The sequence below is a fragment of the Mesoplodon mirus genome (genome assembly GCF_964341445.2).
Source record: "Mesoplodon mirus genome assembly, chromosome: 3".
Lineage (NCBI taxonomy): Eukaryota > Metazoa > Chordata > Mammalia > Artiodactyla > Ziphiidae > Mesoplodon > Mesoplodon mirus.
This window is the reverse complement of record NC_138978.1, coordinates 48,052,210-48,070,006: the sequence shown is the minus strand read 5'-3', so window position 1 is coordinate 48,070,006 and position 17,797 is coordinate 48,052,210. Positions and strand designations below refer to the sequence as shown.

The window sequence follows — 17,797 nt, the reverse complement described above, 5'->3', positions numbered from 1 at the left end:
CCTTACAGCCCTGGCTCTGCCCTGGTGACTTCATCCTCCAAGCTCCTTTTCAACCCCTGTTATCTCAGGACTGAGAGAACTTTAGCAATCACCTTCCTTCCTCTAATCTTGAAATGGGAATTAACTGCCGTCTTACGCCTATCACTATCTTTCCTCCCTACACATCACTTAACAGAGACAAGAAAATCATTGCTGTTAACACCCCCAAGGCCCCACTCTGCTGGCCTGAGGGCCTGGGCCTAGTCGGACTGCTCCTGGGACGAAGGCTGGCTGGGCTCACACGGCCCCTCCGCATCCTGGTCATCTGTGAAGGACAGAGAAGAGGGGCTGGATTTAGCAAGAGGGAAAATTACCTGTTTTCAGATGTAAGTTTTCTCTAAGGCATTCTCATCATTCCCAGTCCCTACGGAGAATTAGTTATTCCCACTGCCACCTTTAATTTGCTAGGAGTCAGGACACTGGAATTCTAGCCCTGGCCACATGATACAGACTCAAGTTCAAACTCCAGCTCTGCTTGTCACAAGCTGGGTGGGAGGAAGCAAGCTACTCCCAGCTGTGAACCTCAGCTTCTCCTTCTCCTCACCTGCTCCTTCTGTCAAAGGAGATGATGCCATACTTTGCAGCATCAGGGGATTAGGTGAAACAGTAAATGAGAACTAACTTTTACTTACTACCGCCTTCATCATTTCAGCCATCTTCAGGATGGCCTCATGAAGTAAGGGACCCTTATTAGTCCGCTTGTGCAGATACTGAAACTGAGGCACGAAGGAGTGAATTAACGTGCCCGAGGTCATACCGTTGGCAAGCGCTGGAGTCAGGACTTATACCCAAGCTGTGCGGCACCAGGGCCAGTGTACTTCAAGCCACACTGCACCATCTCCCCAGCTAACAGATTTAGGTGTTGCACACACAGCAAGTGTACAAGAGGCCTCAGTTTCTTTTCCTGTGGAGCCTCAGGGGAGGATGGAAAGGGTAAAAAAAAAAAAAAAAAAAAAATCCTAGAACCTTTAAAGCTGCAAGGGCCCTCAAAAGAAAACCCAAAGCATTTTCACATCCAGAGTTGCAGTTGACCCTCACAGTAACCCTGTGACAGGGCCCATTTTACAGGTGAAAAGACTGAGGTCTAGAGGAGGGTGTGAGTGCCCAAGATCACCAAGTGCACCAGTGGCAGAGCTGTGAAGGGCAGGTTCTCTCCAGAGTGGCCTGGGGGAGAGGAATCATCCCCACCAGCTCCCAAACTGGCTCCAGCTGCTGCTCCAGGCTTAGCACGTGCTGTTTCCCCAACCAGAGAGGCCTGGCACCTCTGGTCGTCTGAACACACCACATGCGTGCCATCCTCCAAGTCTCTGCCCACGGGCACTGCCAAGGTGAGGAAATTAGCATTGGACCTGGAGCCAGGCAGAGAATTCTGTTGAAATCTGAGCTCTGCCACGGACATATAGGAGAACTTCTCAGGGTTCTGTCGGTTTCCTCACCTGAGAATGGGGACCCACCTCCCCTAGATGCTCACGGATGGAATTTAGGGAGGGGTGCAAGGAAGAGCTTACCTAGGGCCCAGCACATTTAAAATTCTGTTCGCCATTTCCCTTCTCTGCACGTCCACTTCACAGTAGGGCCCCCTTCCTCCAGAAAGTCTCCCTGGCCCCCCGGCAGCTGGAAGATGGGGGCTCACTCACCAGTGTTCTCCTCGTCCGCGGCAGACACGATGGACAGCGAGGACGACAGGGGTGGCAGGGGCAGGAAGTGGAGCATGGAGAGGCACCGCGGGGGAAACTGGGGTGGCCGCGGCAGCAGGGAGTAGCGGGACTGGACTTCCACTGGCTCCTCCACCTGTGGGGCGCACACAGCAGAGAGCCAGAGCGGGGAGGGTTGGCCAGAAGGGCCGACCCAACGTTCATTCTCCTGAACGGGGGGCTCCCCGTGGGGCAGATTCACCTCCGTGGCCCAGACACCAGGGCACAGGGCGCCCGGAACAGGCTGCTCGGCAAGCACCTGCCAGATGACTGAGGCAAGAAGAAACACAGGCACACCTCAGATAAGCCCGGGAGCAGGCGCACTTGCATAGGTCCACAACCTCCTTCCATCCTTACGACCCTAGGAGGGAGGTTCTATTACTGTCCTCACTCTGGTGACCAAAAACTGCATCAGTGAGATGAAGGTACAGGCCCAGGGCCACAGAGCTGGTGAGTGGCAGAGGCAGAACTGAATCCCAAGTCGGCCTGACCCCACTGCTTTGCCATGCAGAAGGGTCTGCATGCATCCCGACTACGTGTGGTCCCACCTTCTGCACATGTAATGACTCAGACTCCAGGGTCGCTGGGCCTGGGGGGTGTCCCCCTTCTAACCGGACAGTGTTGTGCAGCCGTTACTGAGGCAAGAGCAGCTGGGTGACCTCAGCAAAGTGGCTTCAGCCCTTCTGTATTTCTGTTCAGCCCTTCTGTTATAAGCATTCACACCTTATTGCTGGAATCTATCAATGGCCCTATGAGATAGGACTCTTACCCCCATTGTACAGATTAAGAACCCAAGCAAGGTCCTCAGAGGTTAGGTGACATCCTCAGGCCATGTGGCCAGTAAACAGCGGAGGTAGGATTGGTCTTTAGGTCTGTGCAATTCCAGGCCTGTGCTCTTTTGTGGGAAGAGAAAAGAGGAAGCAAAGAAGTAGCAGGTGGGGCAGGACAGGAAGAGAAGGGGGAAGGTGGCTCGGGGCGTATCTAGGAGGCTGAGCAGGGGCCAGCAGGACAAGGATGAAACAATTCATAGGCTCTTGGGTTCGAAACAGCTTCACAAATAAATGCCTGATCCTCTATCCAGACGTGAAGGGGGTGGGAAGGGGGATTATTAGTGCTTTAATTCCAAGCTGCTCAGCGGAGTCTCTCCCTGGATCACAGCTCCTGCCTGGGGCTTGTGGTGGCAGCTCAGGCCCAGATAAACCAACTGAGATCACACTCCTAACAAAGGCCGTCTGGCAGGCCTGTCAATCAGAGCCCTGCCCCGGATGCCAGGCCCCAGGCTTCTGTGTGAGCAGACGGTGGGTGTGTGCTCCATTTGGCCAAGGTCCCTCTCTTTGTGTGGAGGCTAGAGACGCCCGTGCTCTCTCTGGGCTGCAATGGGGTGGCCGGTACCCCCAAATTTCAGGCAGGGCAGGCGTGGCGAGAGTCAAGGGCCATGTTTTCTCTGCCTCTGTCCTGGCTCTGTCACTGACCAGCTGTGTAATCTGAATCCTAGTCCCTCGCTCCCCAGTCCTGTGACCCTGGACAAACACATAACTTCTTGGAGCCTTCGTCCTCTGCCCTACAATGAAATAACATTCACCTCGAGGGCTGACATAAGGGCCAGTAGGCACTCTGGAAATTATCAAGACCAGGGGTGTTCCAACCTGAACACCCCCTTGAATGAATGGAAAATGATTTCTAAATAAACTTTAAAAGATCTGGAACAGACAGAGGAGATGCTGCTGAGGTGAAGCAGGAGTGGGGATCCAGCCCCTGCGTGCCTGACCTGCCTGGTCACAGCTGGAATCCCACTGAACTGGCTAATGACCTGTGGCTAATGACCTCATTATGTAAATGCCAAGCTTTTATCCTTTCTCTTACTCACTTCCCACATTAAACCAAAGAAGCCTACTCTCTACTCAATCTTCTCCACCCTCCACCCAAGGGAAACATCTCTGTAACACCCAGCATTAGGCTTGTAGCTCTGAGGGAGAGAATAAAGGTAACAGTGGTCTACATTTCCATGAACTTGAACTGTGTCTGAGCCAGCCTCCCCCACAGGTCCAGCCTTATGGGGTCAAAGTCAGGACTGGTCACCCAGGCCTCTCACTATCCTGCAGTCCTGATGGCCCTCAGTGGTTGCCAAAAGGGAGAAGGGTGGAAGGAGCTGGTAACCAAGGCCACAAAACCTGGTCCCCCCACCCGTATCTCACACAACAGCTCTTTTACACATCCAGCATTCAAAACTCCAGGCTCAAAAGCACACCAGTTAGTAGTCAACCACTGATCTTATAAAAGGAGTAAATTTCATCCATTCTTTCAACAAATATCTCCTAAAGTGACAGGTGTTTGGGGAAGGTTTCCATATTTTTCATGACTAAGCTTAAATGCTACTTCCTTCTGAAAGCCCTCTGTCGTCTCCAGTGGGATGTACCTTTGGGGCAGGGGACCTACGTCTGCTCCTGGCTCTACCCTCAAATGTGTGGCTCCAGGAAAGTGATATTTCCTTTCTGGTACCCAGCAAAATGAAGGGCCCTTCTAGCACTGGCATTCCATGGGTCAAGGCTGGTGGTCACTCAGTGTTACTGTGTGGTGGTTCCTCAGGCTCATCTGAAATGTGTCTGTATTCCTTCTTGCCTGAGCTCCCGGAGCCTTTTAACCCACGCCACAGCCCTGACTTGTCTACATGTGTACAGACTTGGCTACACACGTGCATTCCCAGAGGCACACACAGTACAAGGTCAATGCTGTATCCTTCCGACCAGTGCCCAGGGCCTGGTACAGAGTGGGCACAATGGCTGGCTTCCTGGGACTGAGGGTCTGTAAAAGCAGCCAGGGTAACTGGGGTAAGGAGGGACCTCGAAGAGTCAGGGATGGGACTCACCAAGCCACTGTAGTGGCTGTAGGACACGTGCCACAAGCCCCGCTGCAGGGGGGGCCCCAGGGTAAGGGATGCATCCTGGTAGCCCAGCAGGAACGGGTGGTAGGGGTGCACGCTGGAGCAGCTGCAGTACAGCTTGGAAGCCTCTCTTTCCAGGTACTCAGACCCCACCACATGATCTGAGTTGACATTCAGAGGGGGTCCTGAAAAGGGACACAATGAGGGAAGCGTTAAAAACACACGGAGCTAGGAAACAGGGCATCACATTACTGTCTGAAGGTAGCAGTACAATAAATACTCATATCCATTTACAGAGAACTCCCACATCCATTATGCTTTTGACCCTCCCTGCTTTTTAAAATCTTCACCCATGTTCCACTCACTGTTCTTAGGAAAAGTCCTTTGGCACAGCCATGAAGCCCCACGTGGGCTGGTTCCTGCCTCCACTCCAGCCTCCTCGTTCCCAAAAATCTAGCAGCTCCTTCTTTCTCCTCCATCTCAGGGCCTCTGCAGATGCTGTTCCCTAAGCTTGGAAGGCTTTTTCTCCTGACCCCACTTTGCCTCCTGAAATCCTCAGTACTCAGCTCCTAATCTTCCTTCTGACCACAGCTAAACCATTGATTATTAGAGCTCTATACACCAATCTGTGCGACTCTTTGATCAGTGGTGTCCCTCTCCCCAGGACAAGATCCTTGAGGGCAAGGAATCTGACTCATCCTTTTCATCATTAGTGTCTGGCACATAGCACTCAGGGCTCAGTCCCTGTTCTTTGAGAGACGGAACAAAGAAAGGCACTGTGTGGCTTCCCCGGTGGCACAGTGGTTAAGAATCCGCCTGCAGGGCTTCCCTGGTGGCGCAGTGGTTGGGAGTCTGCCTGCCGATGCAGGAGACACGTGTTCGTGCCCCGGTCCGGGAAGATCCCACATGCCGCGGAGCAGCTGGGCCCATGAGCCATGGCCGCTGAGCCTGTGTGTCCGGAGCCTGTGCTCCGCAATGGGAGAGGCCACAGCGGTGAGAGGCCCGCGTGCCGCAAAAAAAAAAAAAAAAAAAAAAAAAAAGAATCCGCCTGCCAACGCAGGGGACACGAGTTCGAGCCCTGGTCTGGGAAGATCCCACATGACGCGGAGCAACTAAGCCCGTGCGCCACAACTACTGAGCCTGCGCTCTAGAGCCCGCATGCCACAACTACTGAGCCCGTGCTCCGCAACAAGAGAAGCCACAGCAATGATAAGCCCACGCACTGCAACGAAGAGCAGCCCCCACTCGCTGCAACTAGAGAAAGCCTGGCCACGGCAACGAAGACCCGATGCAGCCAAAAATAAATAAATGAAAGGAAGGAAGGAAGGAAGGAAGGAAGGAAGGAAGGAAGGCACTGTGTCCATGGAAAGGTATCCTTCTCCTAGAATTGCTATTTCAGATCTGTCTTCCCCATCTAGTTCTCTGGGGTCCTATATTTTCCTAGAATGTCCCAGAAGGCAGAAACGGGCTTCAGAGAGCATCAGGCCAATACCCTTAGCATACAGAGGGGAGAGACTGCCACAGAAGGAAGGAGCTTGCCTAGGGTTACAGAGTGAGCAGGCCCCCAGCGTCCTGACTCAGACTTGTGCTCTTTCTACCACACTGCCATAGAGAAAACCAAGAAAACACGTGTCTGCACCCAAAAAGAGCCCCTTTAAAAAAGCTTCAAATCTACATGTGACTTGAAATTGTAATAGTGAAAGCCACAAGACCTAGGGAACAATGTAATTTATGCATTTGGAGGGAGGGGAGAAAAAACAGGCGACGAAGATCATCTCAATAGACTGTCCTCCTGTAGGGAGCAGAGATCGCATACCCACCCACGCCTGGGAAAGAGCTGGAAGGGCTGCACAGATAGACCCATTGGGGCAGGGCATGGCTGAGGGGCGGGGCCTCTAGGGTACAGAAACGGAGGGGAAGGTGCGCAGGCGCAGTCTTGTTGCGCTAGCCCACCCACAGGGACGTCCTGGGGGAGGAGCCTCCAGCCCAAGAAAAGGGCGGGAAGAGGCGCGCAAGCGCAGTATGGTCAGGCGTCCTCGGGCCTCTCCGTGGAGGGGGAGGGGCAGCTAAGTCGACTGGGGGCCATCTTTTTCCTTTCAGGATGGAAACGAAAAAAGCTGTAGCTAAATGTTAAAAGCTCTCAGAACCACCCATTCCTTTCTCTCTTTTACCTTCTTGCAAAAAGGCACCGAACCCAAATGCCTACTCAGAAAAGGGTATCCCAAAGCAAGGTTACCTCTAGAAAGCATCTTCCCCACCCCCACCCCTTCCCCGCGGGATCCGAGCAGGCCTGGGACGCCGGCGTGGAGAGCGGGGAGGCGGCAGCCCGGAGAGGAACCAACAGCAGGGCAAGGCCGCGCAGGGCCCGGGAATCTTACCGAAGTCGGCGAACGGCGGGCTGAGCACCGGCTGAAGCGGCCTGCTTAGCTCCAGGCGGCCGGGGCAGCCCCGGCCAGCGGCCTCCGCCCCGAGCTGGGGCCTCAGAGAACTGGGCATGGCCGCGGCGGCTCGTTTGCTCGGCCCTACGTGGCCACGGCCGCCCAGAACTGGCTGGAAGGCGCTGAGGCCGGGGCTCGGGCCCCGCGGGGGTCTCTCGAGGAAGCAGGCGGCCGTGCGGCCCTCTGGGCCCGGTTGCGCGTCTCCCGAAGCGGCAGGTGGAGGCGGCGGGCGGAAGCTTGAGCCCGGGACAGCGGCCGCGGCCCCGGAGGCCAGCTGGGGCCCCTGAGCACACAGGGCCACCTCCTGCTCCTCCTCGGAGACCTGCTTCTTGTGCACCTGCTGCTTGGCCATGATCTTATGGCGCTTGGTAATCAGGTAGCACTTCTTGCAGGTGCACTGCTTCCAGCGGCACTTGCCCGCGTGGCCCTTGACGGGCACCAGGAAGCCATGGTTCCGGCACCGGGAGCACCTGCGCAGCATCTTGTCGGCCAGCTTGGCAAGGTCTGCCTTCATAGCACATCCGCTACCTCTGGGAGCTGCAGAGCGAGTGGAGCAGGGATGAGCAGTGCCCCACGAGTCGCTGGTGCTGGGGACTTTTGATACACTTGTAACAAAGCGACTCTCAGTGCGTCCCAGGAACTGCAGCAAGACCCTTGCATTTTCCCTTTTTTGGGTGCAAAATTTGGAGAGTTTCTATCCCTTGGTTAATAAGATGCAAGGGATTGGGTTGAATAAGTTCTTCATGGAATGCTATTGCATATATGTCATCTGGATTATCTGACGTTTTAGGCATTTAATTTCCAAACTCTCTATTCCCGCCATCCCACAGACAGAAGCTATTTCGTAGTTTCAGAAAAAGGCGGAGTGATATTCAACGGTGCACAGATTTAAAGCTCCAGAGGAACATATAAACAAACCCATTCCGGTAGAAAAGCATTCCAAAAGGCAAACCGTGTTTCTCCTTCCAAAAGCTGCTGCTTCTGCTGAATTTAATTTATCTCCCTTGCAGGGAAGCAGCCGTTTACAGTGATGCTTCCAGAATATTCTCAAGAGCTCAGTGCAGTGTGATAGCTGCTCAAGGGTGTGCCCTATAGTAATTCCCATTTTTTAAGATTCTTATTGGTATAGGAATGCATTTCTGGAAAATGGCATATTGCTGTTGCTGATGCCTTCCAAAGTCAAGCATACTTAGAATGCTTTAAGTAAAATAGACTTAGGATATTTTAGCATGAGCTTGAACCATTGCCTAACTGTGCCATGAATTTAGTTACCTCTGTAAAACCCAAATCTCGGGACACCTAAAAAGCTGCCACAAACTTCATAGTTTCCCAAGACTACTAAACTAATTCATTTTTTTGTTTTATAGAAATCTGTGACTCCCTGAGGTCTTCCCCCCACCCCCCGCCTTAGGTCCAAAAAAGAAAGAGAAAAGCTTATGATCATAGGATCAATCATTTTCTTTAAGGAAGTAGTTATGGTTAATACCTGGCGAAAACGTGTATATTTTTAACTGCCCTTTCTCTGAAGTTCTCTCTTTCGGGTAGCAGAATGGTAGAAGCTGAGAGCCAAGGCCTGGTGTCCACCTTGATCTTCCTGAGCCTCTGGTTGCAGCTGTATTTTGCGTTTCTCACCAGCTGCCTGTCAGTAGGAAGTGGTTGCCAATCTGAGGCTGATTATGTACTGGAAAGCTGAAAAGAGGTTTCTAAAATCTTTTTCTGCTTTAAAGAAATATATTCCTTATCTTAATAAGAGGGCAAAAAGTATATTCTTCCTGTATTATTTGGCCCTTTAGGAATTTCACTGGTAATTTAAATCCATTTAAAGAGATCTAAGTTTGTCTCTGCTTTGCTCTAACACCCTGTATCTTAATTTTTGATTGAAAAAATATGGTCCCATAGATACAAGGACAGGCAAGCTCTTTTTCTGACTCTACTCAATTCAGAATGTCTAACTTTTTCACCAACCTTGTCAATTGAAAATGGTACTTTAAAATCATATTTTCAATACTACTGTCAAAAAATCTGGGGCATAAGCTGCAGTGTTTCATTATGCTGTAAATTATAAGGTCATTTTCTGCATTATCAAATTTAAATTTTAACATCAGGTGACACCAGCTGATAAGGCCTAAACAAGAAAACTACTCTCATTTACATTTCATGCTTGACCACCCAAGCTCTCTTCATTTTCCTATTAATGATTTAAGGGAAAATCCTATTCAAAGACAACTATTTGAATTAACTTCTTTTAGCCTTGTTAAGGACAAAATGCTTCCATATTTATTTCATAACTTTAGGGGCAAAATTTACCCAAGGTGATGTGAATTTGCTTAGTGCTTTGAATTAATAAACAACCATATATCTTTTTAATCAGTAGTCGCATTATAAGATGCAGAAACCTCAGGGTTTATATAGTAAACAAATAAGAAAAAAAATACTAGTTTATTTCTCTCTTCCCCTCAAAGTCTCAATCTGTGTAGGTAAATTCCAACAGAGCTTTATTTATTTCACTCTTGGAAATTCAGGCAAATTGATAGTTTTGTTTTATTTAGGTTGATGACTGATTACTTCTTAGGCTGCTGCTGCTATATAGAAATAGATATAGATATACTTCTTTAAATTATTATTTAAAAAGATGGTAAGATGTAAAAGTGAAAAACTGGAAGTCAAAGAAGGATGAGAGCAGTAAGTACATAGTAGACCCCTTCCTTCCCCACACCTAAACCTTTGGATGTTATGTTTAAGAAAGTGTGCATCATCGTAAGCAGTAGTTTATAAAATGACAAGTTATAGTTGCTGGGGAATCACCAGTTTGACTAGTTAACCACAAAGGGGCTGGTCGATGGTCATATCTGAGTTCCAGCTTTAGATATGACTACTTTTTCCTCGGAGTCCCAAATTTCCTACTTTGAATGATGCCTCTTCTCTTCGGTTAATATGATTGCTATTGGTACTGTTTAATTCATATTCATTTTAAAGAGCCCTGTATTATGCAGTACACAGGGGTATCATTTATAATCATTAAATATTGCATGCACTATAATGTTTCCTCACTGGTAGCACACAAGAGCAAGGAAGGGCTTTTTTGCCTATATCATCTTTCCCCCAGCAGCTATAACCTAGATATCTGCTATCTTCTTCTTCAGGCTCTCTCTAGTGAGCAATGAAAACTTTATTGAAGATTTTGTAGGGGATAGAGGGGAGGATTTACATGACACATCCTACAGCAGATGCTTTAAAATCCTGCCTTAGCGTTTCTTTTCTCTCAAGATCCTCCTCTGCTGTGCCACACCCACTGGAGAGGAACTGGTCTGGTTTCCCCACCCACCCACCCCCATCTCCACCACCTCCCACCCCCACCCCAGTACCCAGCCTCTCTAGCTTTTCTCTCCTTGATTTTTGTGAGTTCTGTAATGGATGTGACTATCTTACTTTTCTTTATGTCTAGTTCAATATAGACATTCAGTAAATATTTGTTGAATGTACAAATGAATCTTACCTCCCTCTCCTGCCAGTGTCAAAGTCATCTCCTTTCTCACCGGCACAGTAAATCAACTTGAATCCACCAGCTTTTCCCAAACATCATACAAAACAGAAAGCCCAGAGTGAACAGGACTACTCTCCCGACAAGCAGAATCTGGGGATCAGCTTTGGTTCCTTGAGCTTGCCCCTTATCCCTGATTGTTTAATAACAGTAATAATACCTACTAGCACTTACTAAGTGTTTGTATGTGCCAGTAATTATTAAGCCCTTTATGTGTATTTATTCATATAATACTCAAAACAACTCTCTAAGGTAGGTACTATTAGTTTCAGCCCCATTTTACACATGATGAAACTGAAGCCTACAGAAGTTAGGTATCTTGCCCAAGGTTTTCAGCCATTAAGTGACAGAGCCATGATTCAGAACCAGGAAATTTATCCTCAAAGTCCATGTTCTTAATCATATATCTGCTAGCTCAATATTTCTTGTAAGCAAACACAGTGCTCTCCCCAAGAAAGCATTGGTGATTAATAGAAATGTTTGTCTTGTTACATACCCCATTACAGTTGGGGCAAAGGAGGATGAAGGTGTAGCAACTTGGTGAAAATTCCTAGGATGCCCTGCTTACTTGCTTTTCTTTACCCATAGCCAGTATTCATTGAGTGCCAACTATGTGCTAAGCATAAAGGACACAGAAGTAAATAAAAAGATAGGATCCTTAACTTTATGTATACTTCCTAGCTGGCAAACCAGACAGTAAATAAACAATTCCAGATGAAAGCTGAGGAATGGTGGGGAGACCCAGGATGCTATAGGAACCCATATGAGGGTCCTAATCTGGGTCAAGAAGTCAAGGAAGATTTCCTTGAGGGGCTGATTCCTGAGCTCAGACCTAAAGGATGAGTAGGAATTAGCCAGGTACAGGAGCAGGAGAGGTGTGTCCCAGACAGAACAGCATGTTTAAGGCTGCAGCATGGCTATCGTACAGTGAGATCAGGAGACTGGAGGGAGAGGAGATGGAGAGGTTGAGCAGTAGCCATGTGGAGGGAGTCCTTAGAGGAAACTATAGCAGTCACTTCTGAAACTGAGCAGGACGCTGCAGGGCCCTCCTGCGTACAATAGCCCCTCCATGTCTCCCGTTTCTTATAAAGAAAAGGCTTTATCGTCTCCTAGGCCTTCCCAGAGTTCCAAAGAACAGATGCAATCAGTTACTAATTAGGAAAGTGAGGGAATGCAGAAACAAAGGAAAAGCAGTCAAGAAACAATAGTTCAGCAGTAAAACAGAGTCCTAGTTCCTCCTCAAGGGATATATGCAACAATCTGACATGTAGCTTTGAGTTATTCTGTAGGAACTGGAACTAAGACCCCCACCCGAGTGGAGGATGGTGATCACAAGCTGAGCAGGAGCACTAGACCCCAGACTGGTTGGAATCAGAAAGTGAATGGTTAAGATTCCTGAAACACCACCCTGTTACCTCACCACCAACCAATCAGAAGAAAGTCATCCCCCTGCAACCCTCATCCCAAATGTTGCCTCTAAAAGCCCTTCCCTGAAAGCCATCGGGGAGTTCAGGTCTTTTGAGCATGAGCTGCCTGTACTCCTTGCTTGGCGCCCTATAAATAAACAAACACCGTACTTTCCTTCACCAGCAAACTGGCTTTGCTGCACAGCAGGTGAGCAGATCCAAGTTCGGTTCAGAATCACTCTCTAAGACTAAGGAGTGGAAATGACATGGCAGAACCAGGCCAAACTAGAACCCACATATCCAGACATCTAGTCTCTTCCTTGGTTTTTCTTTCAGAAGGTGGAACAGTAAGTAACTAGAACTCACATAGGTATTGCAAGATTAAAATGGAGCTGAGTGGGGTTTTCTTTGGGGCAGTTGTTCCAGGTGGGGCACACACTTGAGGCCAGTCATGGCCCTGGACTAGCACTACGCTACGCAGGGTTGTTCCTCCTAACCCTGGGTCCCTGACCGATTCATATGACTTCTCCTAGGAATCTTAAACAGATGAAACACAAAGCAGCAGTGATGGAAGACAAAGGAGTGAGAGAAAAGAAAAATGAGATGAAATCAAACAGAAAGCAGTTGAAGAGATTGTGTAGATAAAGACTGGGACAAACAATTCTGTGGAGCGGATAAGAAGTACAACATCTGGGCAGAGAGGGCATGCTCACAGTGGCATTGCTAGCTGAGTCAGACTCAATAGCACTGACATTTGTTTTGTTTTTACTTGCTAATTTGATGGAAAAAAAGTATTTTTACACACACGGAAACTTTCACAGTATATATAACTGATCACCTGTACTTTTGATAGTACTATCCAATTTCCATAAATTTCAAGAATTTTTTTGTCTTAAAGGGTGACATATCCCTATAAGTACAGTGTTAAAAGTGGCTAGTAGGGGCTTCCCTGGTGGCGCAGTGGTTGAGAGTCCGCCTGCCGATGTAGGAGACATGGGTTCATGCCCCGGTCCGGGAAGTTCCCAAATGCCGCGGAGCGGCTGGACCCGTGAGCCATGGCCGCTGAGCCTGTGCGTCTGGAGCCTGTGCTCTGCAACGGGAGAGGCCACAACAGTGAGAGGCCTGCGTACCGCCAAAAAAAAAAAAGTGGCTAGTAGCTTTAATATCTCTGTCCTTTGTTAAAATGCAGATTTGTTTTAACACAACATGCATGAATTTAATGCCAATATACACAGGGTACTGTTCCCTAGTAAAATCAGAGTAAAAAGGAACAAAGGATACACCAGAAACTAGCACAACATTGTAAATCAACTATACTTCAATTTAAAAAAAGAGAGAAAAAAAGAACAAAGAAAAAGTTAATCTTCCTTTCTCTATGTATGTTCCTTATCTAGTTTCTTAGAACAGTAAATTCCTATTTATCAAAAAAAAAAAAAAAACACAAAACACCCAGTATTTTCCCCTGAATTCTGCTTCTATGAGAACAGCAAGCAGACATCAGGAATTTATCTTTCAAAAGACCTTTTCATTTTATGTATAACATCAGTACAAATTCAGTCCATGTTATAACTGTAAACAGATGGCAAGAAATACTGCTCTAGAGACAGGGAAACTGGGTTGAGAACCTGATCATTACTTATGAGCTGTGTTACTTTGATTGTCACTTAACTTCTTTGCACGTCAGTAGTAGTAGCGGTAGTAATGTTTATATAATTGCTGCAAATTCCCACATTTATCCCATTTAATGATATTAAGATTTAATGTATGCTTACAGCTTTGCAGGCAATGCAAAATGTAAAGTGCAAAATGTGGCCTCATTTAAACCACAGAACAACATCTATAAGGGAGGTACATTTATTTTGTCCATTTGACAAATGATAAAACTGAAGCTTAGAGAAATTAAGAAATTTCTTACCCAAGGTATACAGGAAGTGTCAGAAATCTGTATGAATAGTCTCCAAGTCTGTATCTTAGCCACTACACTATAGTACCATCATTTAGTTATTTCATTTACTTTAACTATAAAGTAAGATCTCTGATTCTTGCAGGATTAATGAGATAAGGCGTTTAGAATATCCAGCACAGCAACCAGTATCTGGCACATGGTTAGCATGCATTACGTGATGTCAAGGAAGAGGAAGGGGCAAGGGAATCGAGAATGAGGAGAAAGAAGTAGTACCTCTAGCTTACCCAAGCCTACCTCTAACCAGAAGATTTGATTCAGCTGCACCACCTTTTTGTGGTGTCAGGCTCTCTAAGCATAGATTAAACCCAAGATGTCCAGTACCATAGCTATGACCCCATGTGGTTATTGAGCACTTGAAGTGTGGCTAGTCCAAATTAAGACATGCTGAAAATAAAATACACACCAGATTTCAAAGACATAGTATGAAAAAAAGAATGTATCATTAATAATTGTTTATAGATTATATACTGAAATAATGATTTTTTGGATGTATTGAGGTAAATTTTTTTAATGTGGTTTTTTACTTTTTTAATGTGGCTACCAGAAACTTTTAAGTTACATACCTGTCTCACATATTTCTATTGGACAGCTCTGAAAGAGAGATTTGCCTGCTCAATCCTCCTTCCACTTCTGAAGACCAGGTTTTCAAGAGCAGCTCAAATTCAAGCTGTTTTGCCATTGTCATGAGGAGTACACTGCTTTCATACATCCCTTCCTCATGTTGGCTACATTACCTTCACTAACTTGAACGTACTCCTTGTCATTTCGGGCCTTTCCAATGGGATCAAAACACTCATGCTTTACAATTGGAAATATTTATCTGACTACTAGAATATGTTAGCTAGAAGAGTCTAATAAAGCTCTAGTTTGTATTTTGAATCTGCAGATGCATTGACATTCTTTTCATAGGAATATTTTCATATTTATCTTGTTAGCTATAAATTACCAATAAACTGCTGCGTAAACTTGGAAAGAAAGAAGGGTGTCTTTATATACTAAGGTTACACCATTACTGTGATACATAGTCCATCAGATTCTCCTAAGATTCCAATCAAAGGGCACAGGTAGATTATGTACATGCTGCTTGATCAGTGGAGTTCTTTGGAAATTTAATATTGTTAAGAACTCTGGAAACTTAAAAAGTACTGATGTATGTCCTTCCCTCTCCAGAACCTACCACAGGTAAACAGTTATTACCACTAGGAGCACTAATGTTGCTTCACACGAGTACTTCCTTAAACAAACAAACAAAAAGGCATGAAGATCTGTTATGAACGATTTTCATCCAAACATATAGGGATTATTACCTCCCACAACATTCTCTTTAAACATGGTTAAACTGAGTTTAATGAGTCTGGAGATTGTTGCTTTTCCCCCTTTAACTTGCCAGATAAATCAGAAATATTTATTTTAAGAGACAATTTAAAGAACTCCGTAATTCCCAATCTGACGGAGTTTTACAAATAAATCTCAGTTAAATGCCTGTCATTGTTTCCAATCTGGTCAGGCAAAAAAGGGGAAAAAGTATACAATTCATCAGAATAATTAGTTGATTGGGGTTAAATAATTCTAAGAATAAACATTTGACCCCCTGGCACATCACAAACCTCCTGGAGAGAGGAGGATTATAAATTAAATGTACAAGATTTAAAATGGTCCAGATACACCCTGAACATTATTGCAGGCATGTGGGACACATTTAGATAAGTTAAAACCAAGTGTGGGTTTAGAGTTTAGCCATCTTTGATCGGTGGTTTACTAAAGCTTCATTGCTTTGGTGTGAGGATGGGGGGAATGCAGAGCAGCGGGTAGAAAGAGAGGAATAGTGGCACCAGTGCCCCCTGCTGTCCAGTGGGCCACCTCTCTTCCTTGAATCAGGGATTTTTAGAGACATGGTACCCCAGGGGATAATGAAACCCTCTTAAGTATGTGGAAGTCAGGAAGGAAAGAACTAACGTTCACTGAGGGCCTATAACACTGCAAACACTGTGTTATCATTTAATTTAGTAATAATATGAAGTTCATTACAAATTCAGGAAAGAATAGGATGAAGTTTACAGATATAGAAACTGCGGTTCAAGAAAGATATCTTTTATAAGATTCATAGCTAGAGTTGCAACGAGCCAGGATTTGGGCCCAGGGCTGCCTGGCTCCAAAGCCAGTGATTCTTATGCCACAGCACACTGGTAGTGGCTGGAAGCCACCAGCACAGCTCAGACTCCTATAAGTACAGTGACCAACTGTCCTGATTTGTCTGAGACTGAGAGGGTTCCAGGGACACTGGACTTTCAGTGTTACAACCAGGAAAGTCTGGGACAAACTGGGATGAGGTGGCAGCCCTAGCTAGAATTCAGTTGAATAAGGCACTAGGCTGGAAGAGTCACTTTGGAAAAGGAAAAAGGCAGCCCAGTTGTCTGTCCTGTTCCTCTCTGTGGCCCCCCACTGCTGTGCCACAGGAGAGCAACCTCTGTCCTACTTGTTTTATGCCATGACATGTCCTGGGGCATTGTCAAAGAAGTTCACACTTCTGTCACTTAGGATTTCTTCAGTTCCTGTCCTAAACCGTCTAAGTCAGTTGGAATTTAGTTAACAGAATAAATCATCCACTCAAGTGGAGGGGAAAGAGCAGAGACTATGGCATCACAGAAACATGGCTTCTGAGAGGATTAAGGAGGACCAGAAAAGGGGGACAAGTAACAGAATTGACATTCATGGGATGTTCCTTAATGCACAGGGCACTGGGCTAGATGTTTTGTGTGCATATTCTCTTCTTATAACAACTCTAAAAGGTTATAATTAGTCGTAATTACAGATGTCAAAACTACATAAATAAATTGGAGCTCAGAAAGAGGCTAAATAACTTGTCTAAGGTCACACAGCTAGAAAAAAAGGTGAACTCAGAATTTATTTCTGCCCAAAGCATGTGACTTTTTCCACTATACATAGTGTCTTACACATAGTAGTGCTTAGTAAACATTGAATTCTCCTTCCCATTCAGTTCCTAAGAATTTAAATTTATTAATTTCAATGTCCTTCATGTGCTTTTTAAAAAAAGACATACCAAAAATTGTATTCTCTAAATGTTTATGATGGATATAGAGGTTCACGATGGGGGAGGAAGTTACCTGCTTAAGTTCATTGTATATGTTAAAGCTAAGAAAATAACTCAAGCAACTACTCCAGTTCACTCTCACTGATAAGTGAGTTGGCCAATGCCCACAGAGACTGGATAGAACACCGAATCATGACCTGATACATAAACAAAGTAATTTGTGTTCTTACAGTCTCATCTGAAGTATTTCCTTTACAGTTTTCTAAAATGGCAATTTACCAGTCCAGATTAAATACAAATGAATGTCTGGCAAACTAAACTGTAATTACCAGAAAAACACAAAGGAGGTAGGTTAATAAAGGAAAGTTTTCTGACATACGTACTTTGCCTCTGATTCTGAAAAATGACATGAACTGGCAGAGGAAAGTGGAAAGACATACACAAACACATGGACATAGGGGTAAGGACATCGTGCATAGATATATACTTGTGTAATTAGAGCAGAGAAACCATCAATGGGCCTAAGTATTTACGGCCAAAAATCAAATACCCTACCTGCAAGTTAAAATGTCATGAGAAGAAAGTGAGCAAATATGATGTAGAGATCACAGGATTATCTGCCAGGTACCTGAACAAACAGAGGTTCTGTAGCAAAGAGGAATAGGCAATTGGTTTTTGGGTAGACAACAGTGTCTGCCATTTATATCTATAAAATGGGAAGAATATCTATCTTGTACAGTTGTTGTAAGGATTAGAGATATTTACATCACCTGGAAAAGA

At 46.1% G+C, this 17,797-nt stretch overlaps 1 protein-coding gene across 1 annotated transcript; it reads right to left on the bottom strand.

Moving 5' to 3' along the window:
- Positions 1-239: 239 nt before the first annotated feature.
- Positions 240-7,566, bottom strand: DMRTB1 (DMRT like family B with proline rich C-terminal 1; the record flags this gene model as incomplete). Its single annotated transcript, XM_082612137.1, has 6 exons — positions 240-304; positions 1,677-1,830; positions 1,888-2,003; positions 4,478-4,535; positions 4,600-4,799; positions 6,993-7,566. The coding sequence occupies 6 exons, from the start codon at positions 7,564-7,566 to the stop codon at positions 240-242; spliced, it is 1,167 nt and encodes a 388-aa protein (XP_082468263.1).
- Positions 7,567-17,797: the final 10,231 nt, after the last annotated feature.